Source organism: Leucopleurus acutus (genome assembly GCF_964270905.1).
Source record: "Leucopleurus acutus genome assembly, chromosome: 8".
In the NCBI taxonomy this organism is placed as follows: Eukaryota; Metazoa; Chordata; class Mammalia; order Artiodactyla; family Delphinidae; genus Leucopleurus; species Leucopleurus acutus.
Genome location: NC_139151.1, coordinates 49548767 through 49560803, shown reverse-complemented (window position 1 = coordinate 49560803; position 12037 = coordinate 49548767). Strand labels below are relative to the sequence as shown.

The window sequence follows — 12037 nt, the reverse complement described above, 5'->3', positions numbered from 1 at the left end:
ATTAAAAAAAATTATTGTCTTGCTACAAGGTATAATGTTGCTTGGCTAAGTAAAAAACAAAACAAATGAAACCTATATATCTGAAATATCAAAATTAAAAGAAGTAGGAGATTCAAGGAAGAAAAAGTATTTCCCAGTGAAGAGAAACACATGTCTAGGTCTTTTCAATGAAAGAATCCCAATTAAATGCTTACTTAACCTCCAAGAGCTCCTCAGCAAATACTCTTTTTCTGTTGTTTATTTATTTTTAAAATATCTACATGGGAAAGTTTTTATCTTTCATTGCTTTGCTTTTTTTTTTTTAATTTTTATTTTTTGGCTGCGCGGCTTGCGGGATCTTGGTTCCCGACCAGGGATCGAACCTGCACCCCAGACAGTGGAAGCACGGAGTCTTAACCACTGGACCGCCAGGGAAGTTGATTTTGAAGGATCTTCTACCATCAGAAATTTCTAGGATACTGAATAAGACTTAGAAGTCAGGTAATAAAATAGAAGTATGGTTTAAATAATTGTCAGTATAACATAGTTTGGTTTAAATTCCTGAGTATCTTTCCTATATTTGGCACTACAAAGAATTTGTGAAAGAAAAGGTGGCCCCTATCTGATAGATTTATTTTTTTAAGTTTTTAGTTAACACCTCCATCACCACACAAGTTCTTTCTTTTTTTAAAATTTATTTTATTTATTTTTGGCTGTGTTGGGTCTTCATTGCTGCGTGTGGGCTTTCTCTAGTTGCAATGAGCGGGGGCTACTCTTTGTTGTGTTGCACAGGCTTCTCATTGCAGTGGCTTCTCTTGTTGCGGAGCACGGGCTCTAGGTGCGCAGGCTTCAGGAGTTGTGGTGCGCGGGCTTCAGGAGTTAGCGGGCTCTAGAGCACAGGCTCAGTAGCTGTGGTGCACGGGCTTAGTTGCTCCGTGGCATGTGGGATCTTCCCAGACTAGGGATCGAACCTGGGTCCCCTGCATTGGCAGGCAGATTCTTAACCACTGCACCACCAGGGAAGCCCTATCTGATAGACTTATAAACTTTTACTTTGCTAGGGAGGGACATTTTTGTAGAAATGATTTAAAGCAGTCTTACAAGGCAAATATAACGTTAACCACTAAACTTCTCAAAATCATGTAGCTTGCTGACTCATCTTTTATCTCTTTTTAATCAAAAGAAAAAGTAGATGAAGGTGTAACCTTGAAAAAGACCCTCTATAACGGTTTATAAACAAAACAGAAAAACCCAAACAAGAACAGAATGACTAGTGGAACTCCCATTTTGTCATAGTTTGTGGCTAGGAGTGCATTGTTGGGGTTACAGTCCTCCACTGACCACAATATGGGTGAGAAAGACTATTTCAAAACTGCCTTGACGTTTAGAAAACAGAGGCTACAGTAGTTCCAGATGCATGGCTACGGAATGACTCAGTCTTCAAAAGGGTCTGGAATGCACACATATTCTCTAAGAACAGCGGTCAGATGGCACAGCCACATAGACTGGAGGTTAAAAATGTGAGTTCTGGAGTCAGGCTGCCTGGGTTTGAATCCAAACGCTGCCATTTACTATGGGCCTTTGGGCACGTTATTTAGCTTCTTTGACCTCCTCTTTGCTGAAATGGGAATAAAAACTACCTATATCTTATAGAGTTGTTTTGAGGACTAAATGATATAATGCATGTAAAATGCTTACAGTAATACTTGGTGCACAGTTAGCATTCGATGAATGTGATGAGACAGGTGTCTAATGGCTGAAGCAGGACAGTGTGACTCCAATGTTTTGATGTGGAGGGAGTTTTGCTTTAAATATTATTCCTATCATAAAATGAAAAAGTATTTTTTACTGTGTACAATAGACATCCCTGACTCTAATGCTTTCCCTATCTCTCATCTATATTATTGGGGAGGGAGGTTCATTTTCTTTTATGCAGTTCTGCTTGAAATATTCATGAGAATTACCTCAGAAGTCATACAGAAGTGGCCTCTAGGGGTTGTCGGTCTTGTTCCCCCCAAATATCATTATGAAGGAGTTCGAAGACATTAACTATAATATTATTTTTGTTTAAGTCTTTAATAAAATGTTATTTTCTTACCAGAACTACATACAGAAGAGTAGAAAATGTAACTACATACTTATAGACTCTGAACCTGAGAATAAGGAATTACTGTACTGTGACTCTAAACTCTTTCTATCTCCCTTTCCGCCTCTAAATAGTTTGGGACTCAAAAAGCCTATAAGATAGCACGTATGTGCATCTTCAAAAACTTTAAGTGGAAAAATTTAATACAGTCAAATCTATTAAAAGTGTGATCATTGTAACTATTGTGGCGCCACCAGAGAATATGAATGTTATTCAGACTATAAGCAAATTCAGAATATAACCGAATTCTCAGACTGAGCACACTTGACTTAGCATGGCTCTTTCTGAAGTGATCAGGTATGAAGCTTGTTTGCCTCATGGCCTATGGCCCAAGGATGGAATGGGATTTTGATTTCATACACCAGTAATAAAAAACCCAAAAGTTCAGTAGTAGTGTTCCTACATCCAATCCTACATTTTGTGTGTGTGTGTGTGTGTGTGTGTGTGTGTGTGTGTGTGGTACACGGGCCTCTCACTGTTGTGGCCTCTCCCGTTGATGCGCAGGCTCAGCGGCCGTGGCTCACGGGCCCAGCCGCTCCGCGTCATGTGGGATCCTCCCAGACCGGGGCACGAGCCCGTGTCCTCTGCATCGGCAGGCGGACTCTCAACCACTGCGCCACCAGGGAAGCCCCCAATCCTACATTTTAAATGTAAGATTAAATGGCCCTGGCAGCATAAAAATTCCTCAAAAAAGTTTTAATTCACTGATTATATTGCAGAGAAACTTAAAAATCTGATTTAAGAGTACCATTAGCTCTTTCAGGATAGCTCAAAGGTTTGGGAGGGATTAAATGAGTGGCTTTTTCTTTGGTGGATTTAATATTAATAGTCTGTTATGATCCTGAATAAATTTAGCTAAAATAATACACATACAAATTTAAAGTTAAGTTAAATCTAGGGGCTGAATGCTTTTAATTCTAAATACATAATTAATTGGATATTACAGAAAAAATCTTTTAAAAATTTCGCTCTTTCATGACCTTTGAAGTAATGACATTTTATGCAAGAGCTCCTAATTTTATGTAAAAAAGAAATCCTAATATTTCTCTGCTGTGAAATATTTATCTGAAGAAGAAAGCCTAAATTTAAAAAATTAAAAAAATATAACCAGAGAAAGAAAACAGATTCTTAAACACAGTAATTAATTCATGATTGACAGATTATGAATTATTATTCTACAGTTAAGTTCATTTAGCTTATTCTATCCTTCATATAAAATTATTGCTTTTTGTCCACAGCACCACAATGACAACTCTTGCAAATTACTGAACCTCTCTGATCCTTTTTTCAGTGGTAAAATAGAATAATTCTACCTACTTTTCAAGGTTGTTAGAGAGATTAAATAAGATCATATATGAGCAGTCCCCAACACTGCCTCTCACTTCTTAAGTTCTTCGTAAATGGTATTACTTGGCGTTTAAGGATTCAGGTATCTGGTCAGATTAAAGCATCTTAGGTGATTTATGAACTCCTTCCCAGCCATGTATGTAAGTCCCTTCCAGCTTTCCAACTTTGTGAAAATTAACCAGAACATACACATGACTGCAGTAAACTGGTCAGCTCTTCTACTGTGGTGGGCTTTCTATGTGGAAAAAGTTGTTTCACTAACAGCCTACCACCATCCCATGACTCAAATAATATAATTATCTTACACAATGGAAGATCTGACAAAATTTTACTCTTTGTGTTACCATAATTTTGTGATGACTATTCTAACTCCTCAGTCTCTCTGGATACTGACTTTGCTACACGTTTTTCGTTTTTGGTTCCTTTAGAGAGAATAATAAGGAAGATGCAGGTGTGTTTAGAAGGTGGGTGGCTAAACAGAGATGCAGTTATGAAAAAGATTGTCTAATGAAACTGTCAGAAGTGATAAAAATGAAAACATTACCTGTTGAGCTTGAGTGACCATCTCCTTATAGATAGTATCGAGGCTGACATTCGATAAAATGGTTAATGCTGATACAATTGTTTCTGCTTGTGCTTTGTCAAATCCTACAAGCGGCAAACAGGTATTTATATTTTTTTAAAAGTGCACATCCTTCTCAAAATAGACAGCTAGAATAACTTCTATCATTTAAATTTTCATGCAGTTGACTCTTGAACACATGGATTTGAACTGAGTGGGTCCACTTAGATGCAGATTTTTCTCAACAGTAAATACTACCATACCACACAATCTGTGGTTGCTTGAAGCTGTGGATGTGGAATTGCGGATACAGAGGGCCACTATAAAGTTACATGCAGATTTTTGACTACACAGGCGGTCGGTGCCCCAACCCCCGTGTTGTTCAAGGGTCAACTGCAGTCTTTTAAAAAAATGGTTATAATTAAAAATCGACAGATTATGCTAAATTACTCTCTAAAAAGCATTCTCCAATTTTAATTCCAATGATCCATTTCCCCACATTTACATCAACATGGGTATGACTAGTCTTTTTTGAGTGTATAATTGGCATTAAAATGGTATTGCATTATTATTTTTATACTTAAAATTTGCATTTCCTTGATTAAGCATCTTTACATACACTTATTGGTAATTTATTTTTCTGTGAACTGTTTATGGCCTTTGTCCATTTTTCTATAAAACTGCTTAACTTTTCTTATTGATTCATATGAATTCTTTGTATATTAAAGTAATAGGCTCACTGTCATATGTGTTGCTAACATTTTTAACCTTACGGATCATATCCTTCGATACACAGATTTAAATAAATATTTCTGTAGTCACATCTGTCAGTCTTTACTTTTACTTTCATTGCTTTTGAGTTTTGTCTTGCTTCCTTACTCTAAAAGTCAAAAAATATTTCTATATTATAATATTTTTTGTAGTCTTTTTTTTACATTTAGCTTTTAATCAATCTGGAATTTTATTTTTCAGTAAGGGAATCTATTTTTTTCCAATGGCTAGTCATTTATCATAGCTCATTTATTAAACAGTCTTTCCTTTCCCTAATTTGTAATGCCTTCTTTATTGCTTTCTAAGACACACGTTTCTGAATACCATTCTATTCCATTAAATCAACTCTTCTATTCCTATAGTTTCATATACATTATTTATTTATTTTTGCGGTACGTGGGGCTCTCACTGTTGTGGCCTCTCCCGTTGCGGAGCACAGGCTCCGGACGCGCAGGCTCAGTGGCCATGGCTCACGGCCCAGCCGCTCCGCAGCACATGGGATCTTCCCGGACTGGGGCACGAACCCATGTCCCCTGCATCGGCAGGCGGACTCTCAACCACTGCGCCACCAGGGAAGCTCTTCATATACTTTAAATAACTGTTTTGACATTTGGTAATTTTTTGTGACATTCTTTGATTTTCTTTTTTTTCTATTCTTAAACATTGTGCTTGTACTTCCACATAAACTTTAGTATCAGCCTAGAAACTACAGTTGTTTTTTTAACATAATTGGAATCATTCTGCACATGTATCTTGAGCATTTCTCACATCAGTAAATACTCTTCAAACTATACCATTTTCGTGACTAAAATATTCTATTTTATGGATGGCTCATATTTAAATAGTGACTTTTTTTAACATCTTTATTGGAGTATAATTGCTTTACAATGGTGTGTTAGTTTCTGCTTTATAACAAAGTGAATCAGTTATACATATATCCCCATATCTCTTCCCTCTTGCATCTCCCTCCCTCCCACTCTCCCTATCCCACCCCTCTAGGTGGTCACAAAGCACGGAGCTGATCTCCCTGTACTATGCGGCTGCTTCCCACTAGCTAGCGGTTTTACATTTGTTAGTGTATATATGTCCATGCCACTCTCTCACTTTGCCCCAGCTTACCCTTCCCCCTCCCCATGTCTGTAAGTCCATTCTCTAGTAGGTCTACGTCTTTATTCCCGTCTTGCCCCTAGGTTCTTCATGACCATTCTTTTTTTAGATTCCATATACATGTGTTAGCATACGGTATATGTTTTTCTCTTTCTGACTTACTTCACTCTGTATGACTGACTCCAGGTCCATCCACCTCACTACAAATAACTCAATTTCGTTTCTTTTTATGGTTGAGTAATATTCCATTGTATATATATGCCACATCTTTATCCATTCATGCAGCTCAATATCAAAAACACAAACAACCCAATCCAAAAATGGGCAGAAGACCTAAACAGACATTTCTCCAAAGAAGATATACAGATTGCCAACAAACACATGAAAGAATGCTCAACATCATTAATCATTAGAAAAATGCAAATCAAAACTACAATGAGATATCATCTCACACCGGTCAGAATGGCCATCATCAACAAATCTACAAACAATAAATGCTGGAGAGGGTGTGGAGAAAAGGGAACCCTCTTGCACTGTTGGTGGGAGTGTAAACTGATACAGCCACTATGGAGAACAGTATGGAGGTTCCTTAAAAAACTAAAAATAGAACTACCATACGACCCAGCAATCCCACTACTGGGCATATACTCTGAGAAAACCATAATTCAAAAAGTCATATACCACAATGTTCATTGCAGCTCTATTTACAATAGCCAGGACATGGAAGCAACCTAAACAGTGACTCTTAATTGTTCATAATGGTGATGTTGTCTTGACTAGGTAATTTGTTTTGAGTGCTGTTGATATTCTTTCAAAAGGGACCCATGTTTCTCACCATGAGTTTCCAAGTCCTGAACCAATGCATGCGTATCAAACGTTAATTTCCTTTGTTCTAAAGGAGTTATGTCCACTGGCCTCATATCATATCCTTCCTTGGTTGTGGTGGTGAAGAAATCTGAAAAGAGAAGGCAGTTTTTTTTGTAGTAACTAATAGAAGCGTCACATTTTAGCTTCTAAAGCATTTCCCCCCATCTATTTGTAATACAGTTCCAGCTCTTCTACTTGGGAATTCCGTAATTTCAAGCAAGATAAAGGATTTATCTGAGCCCCTGATTCTTTTTTTTTTTCGCCACGCTGTGCAGCATGCAGGATCTTAATTCCCCGACTAGGGATCAAACCCATACCCGCTGCATTGGGAGGGTAGTCTTAACCACTGGACTGCCAGGGAAGTCCCTGAGCCCCTGATTCTTTTATTTGAAAAGTCTCTAACATTATTCTGTACGTAGTAAACATTCAGTAAATGTTTGCTGTCTTTTAGTATTCCAAAATTTTAAGAGTCAGTCTAACATCATAACATAATATACATCAAAAGCTTTGGGGGGTACTTCCCTGGTGGTGCAGTGGTTAAGAATCCGCCTGCCAATGAAGGGGACACGGGTTCGAGCCCTGGTCTGGGATGATCCCACATGCCGCGGAACAACTAAGCCCGTACGCCACAGCTACTGAGCCTGCGCTCTAGAGCCCGTGAGCCACAGATACTGAGCCCGCATGCCACAACTACTGAAGCCCACGCGCCTAGAGCCCGTGTTCCGCAACAAAGAGAAGCCACCACAATGAGAAGCCCGCACACCGCAACGAAGAGTAGACACCGCTTGCCTCAACTAGAGAAAGCCTGCGCACAGCAACAAAGACCCAATGTAGCCCAAAGTAAATAAATAAATTTATTAAAAAAGAAAAAAGCTTTGGGTATTGCTGGCACATCTCTAATTACTGGAGAGCAGAAACTGTCCAGCAACTCTCCTTCTTGCTCAGAAGTCTTTCCACAGAGCTGTGATAATTTTTAGACATATACCCCCGTCTAAAGTAGCTTTCTGTCCTCCCACTCTTATATATCCACAGTTTATTTCCTACACAGTTCTCAGTTCTAATCTGAAATTATCTTGTTTACTGCTTGTCTCTCTGAACCAGAATGTAAGTGCCATGAGGCCTGGACTGTGTCTTTCATCTGTATCTTTAGTACCTAAAACAGTGCTTGGCAAATAGTTGGCTCACAGTATTTTATTGTTGAATCAATCAGTGAATCGGATTTTAAATCCAGAAGTATTTAGTGGTATCAACACAAAAGACCTAGGACGTTGTTCTCATTTTTGAAATAAATGTCCTATTTCAATAAATTCCCAATTTTTAACCTAGACACAGAATGGTTCTTTTCTATCTACTGCTGATGAATTTATTAAGAAGTATTTTCTTTGGGGGAGAACTCTGTCTATATACAACTTTATTGCCATTACTATGTATTATGTGAAATAACTGCTAATTAGTATAAACTACTAATCAAACACAAGGTACTATACTAGATACTTTATATACTACCAAGGCATCGTGGTATTATTCACCTTTTTAGATAAGAAAATCAAGCCTAGGAAAGGTAAAGCCTAAGGTTTTGCCTAAGGTCTTGCCTAAGGTCATAGAGTCTCTGGCAGAATCAGGATTCAGATCCAGGTCTTCTGACTCCAAATCTCATGCTGTCTTACCCCATGCTGTCTTTTTTATCCTAAGCCACTTAAGACATCTAGGTACTTAAAAGACAAAGCTGCAACCTCAGGTATTACTTTTCTGCTAGTATAGTGTAAGGCAAATGTGATTCCTTCCTATATAACTTTCTAGTCAAGAAACATCTGAGTGCCAGGCACTGTGTTAGGCACAGGGGATGATGAGCAAAACCAGACATAACAGATGTCTTCATTGACTTTATAGACTAATAAACAGGAAACATGTTTTTTTAAAAAAATCTAAACATAACCTCTAAATTCAAATAATGAAAGAGTAATGTCTAGTCCTTTATATTAATTCATTCAAGTACTCAGATGAATTCTGGTTAACCAGAAATAAAAGGAAGCAGATGTAAAGGTGGATCAATTTTGAACACACACACACTCATTAGCACAGAGGTCGGCAATCTTTTTGGCTTTGAGTGGCACCTAGAAGAGTTAAGCAGTGTGCCTGTGGGTCAATATTAAACCTAAGGAGGGAGAGAAAAAGAAAATTAGAGGAAAAAGAGGGGCAGATTTCTATAACAACTGCATTAGGAACAATGATTGGTACCCTTAGTTACCTATCCTTGATTAGAAGTTCATTCAGTTGATTAGAAGTTCAGTCTTTTATTTGGGGTTTAGGGGAACAAATCAGTAATAATATTTATACAACATGTTACTATTTTCACACCTATTACTTTATCCTTAAAATTCTCATGTTGTGGATGAGGAAAACTGAGGCTCAGAGGAGCTAAGTAATTTGAGATCTTATGGTCTCAGAGCAAGGCATATTTATATTAGTACACAGTTCCTCTGACTTCAGTCAACAAACTCTGAATACCTTCCACAAAGAGAAGCTTCCTACTTGTTGACTGAAAAAAAAAAAGTGCAACCTAAAAGTTGAGAATTATGTTTTATTCAGTGGATTTTCTGAGGACTTAAGCCTGGAGGACAGCCTCTCAGATCGAGAGGCTGCTCTGAAGAGGTAAGGGAGGAGCCAAGATATACAGGAGTTTTGCAACAAAAACCAGGTAGTTGCAACATCAAAAGATTACTGTTAAAGAAAACCAGACATCTCAAGTTAATGAATTTAGCGCTTTACTATGTATGGGAAGATGCAAGGGTCTGGGCTCACTGAAATCATTCCTTTGATATGCACCTTAACTATCTAGGACTGGTGTCCTGCTTTTCTCTACCCTGAATCCCCTCAGAGTGCATAGCTGAGGGTGGCTGCAGTGGCTGGTGGCTGCAGCATCCTTCGTTTACTGATATGGCAGGCAACATTTTTCATCCACAGTGCCTCGCCTTGCTCATAAATCAACCATCATTTGGGAAGCATTTCATGACCAATTTTGTCCCATGGTGCTAGGAAGGCTCATTCCTAGATCAGGTGAAGATTCTGTTGATAGGCTATACTCAATGTGTTAATTTTTGGATTAGGCCCTGTTGATAATCTGAACTTCTCTGGATCACCTGTCTTACTAGTCTCTTTTGATCCAGGAAATGTTTTCCCTTGTTGCTTCTTCCCATAACTAGAGTTGTACTATTACAGTTATTTTATGTAGGTTATGTATATATAATCAACAGTCTGAAGACTTTTAGCCATCATTAATTTTGCTGGAGACCTGGTTACACATTGGGTAATGCAAAAGACAACAATTTTTTTTTTCCTGGCCACGCTGTGCAGCTTGTGGGATCTTCCCCGACCAGGGATTGAACCTGCAACCTCAGCAGTAAAAGCTTGGAGTCCTAACCACTAGACCACCAGGGAATTCCCCAGTAGACAGTAATCTTATAAAACAGACAGGATGTAGGTAACACAACTAATACAGCTTTATACATTAATAAAGTCATAGTACAGCAGAGACAGAAAGTATAAACAAATTGAAAACAAGAACAAATTAAAGCAATGATTAGTATAACTAGTTGTAATCTGGTTGTAATCTGCAATAAACCATCAAGTTCACAGGGGAGCCAGCTGGAGAAGCCAAATTCTGGAAGGATCAGGCAGAGAGAAAATGATATATATTTCATCTTTGTTTACAAAGGTATACTTTATCAACTTGTTGTAGGTCATAGCATAAGAGGAAAGCTTTTCCTGTTTTCCTGGAAAACAAGGATTAAAATCCAGTATATTTCAGAAAAAGTGGTAAAATTATAAATCATATTCATCAGTTCATTTAGTCTCATGTAATTAATTCCTGAAGATTTGAATGCAGTCATCAGGTCTCCATTCGAATTCTGTAATATCTTACCCAGTTCAGTGGTATGATCTGAAAATTATCAGAAACTTATATTTGTCAAAAAGTCATTTTTACGAATCTTCTTTAAGACCTTCATTTTATAAAAGCATCAGAGTAAAACAATGATTGTTTACAAACGACAAGACTTAAAATGGCACGGTTAAAGATCTGATTACAATGCAATTGACAAGAAGCTTGGATACTTATGTGACACACATTTTAAGATAATTAGACTTATGACTGATAACTTATACCAGGGCACATCAGATTTTTAGGTATTCCATATAAATTTTGGAATATCTGTATTAATGACATTTATCTACACACTCTAACCTATGGTTCATCTCCAATCACTTGATGATGCTTCTCAAGTAATTTAACATACCAAATAAGCCTAGTTAGTTTAATATTCTTCTCTGAGATGTCTCAGGGTTCATTCAAAGCATCCCAGAGTTAGCTGGAGGTCAAAAGAACTTTAGTTAGAATTTCATATTTGGGGGACTTCCCTGGTGGTGCAGTGGTGAGGAATCCACCTGCCAATGCAGGGGACACAGGTTAGATCCCTGGTCTGGGAAGATCCCACGTGCCGTGGAGCAACTAAGCCCATGCGCCACCACTACTGAGCCTACACTCTACAGCCTGTGAGCCACAACTACTGAGCCCACGTGCCACAACTACTGAAGCCCGTGTGCCTAGAGCCCTGTTCCACAACAAGAGAACCACCTCAGTGAGAAGCCCGCACACCACAACGAAGAGTAGCCCCCACCTTCTCAACTAGAGAAGCCCGTGCACAGCAACGGAGACCCAACGCAGCCAAAAAAAAAAAAAAAGGATGTTAGCGGAACTATTAAAAAAAAAAAAAGAATTTCATATTTGGGAAGTTTGTCAAAAACATCAAAAAGGTTTCAAAACACTTGGTCAAATAGGATCATAGGTTATTGTGAAACAGTACTTCAAAAAACAAATACAGATCACTTAAAGGCAAAGAAACTCACACAATCTGTTTCCAATAGCAATACTCCAAGAAAACTTTGTTCTCTTAACGAACAGAGGAACCAAATCCAGTTTTGCACCAGCCTACTTTTAATAACAAAATCTATTTACCTAATTAGGTAAATTAGGTAATTAGGTAATTTACCTAATTAGGTAAATTTACCTAAATTTAATTAAATTTAATCTAATCCCAGCCTGACTATGTACAAAACTCCTTTTTCAGGGCTCCCTTTCTACATACCTTCTAAGACTTTTTGTATACGTATTAGTTTATCCTATATTTTTCCATCCAAAAATAACCAGTTCTAGGACAATCATTTTTTCCCCTTAACAAAATGTACTTTCATTCCTCACA

General features: G+C 37.9%; 1 protein-coding gene across 4 annotated transcripts in view; it reads right to left on the bottom strand.

Annotated features, from left to right (window-relative positions):
• Positions 1-12037, bottom strand: part of CCDC90B (coiled-coil domain containing 90B) — a 55505-nt gene that overhangs the window by 15964 nt on the left and 27504 nt on the right. For 3 of the 4 annotated variants that reach the window (XM_082844926.1, XM_082844927.1, XM_082844925.1), the window contains exons 2-3: positions 6748-6867; positions 4017-4120 (exon numbers count right to left, since the gene is read on the bottom strand). In XM_082844926.1, coding sequence (XP_082701052.1) covers positions 4017-4120; positions 6748-6867 — 224 coding nt within the window. Of the gene's footprint in view, positions 1-4016; positions 4121-6747; positions 7223-12037 lie in introns of those variants that run through there. The other variant, XM_082844928.1, reaches the window with a different exon arrangement.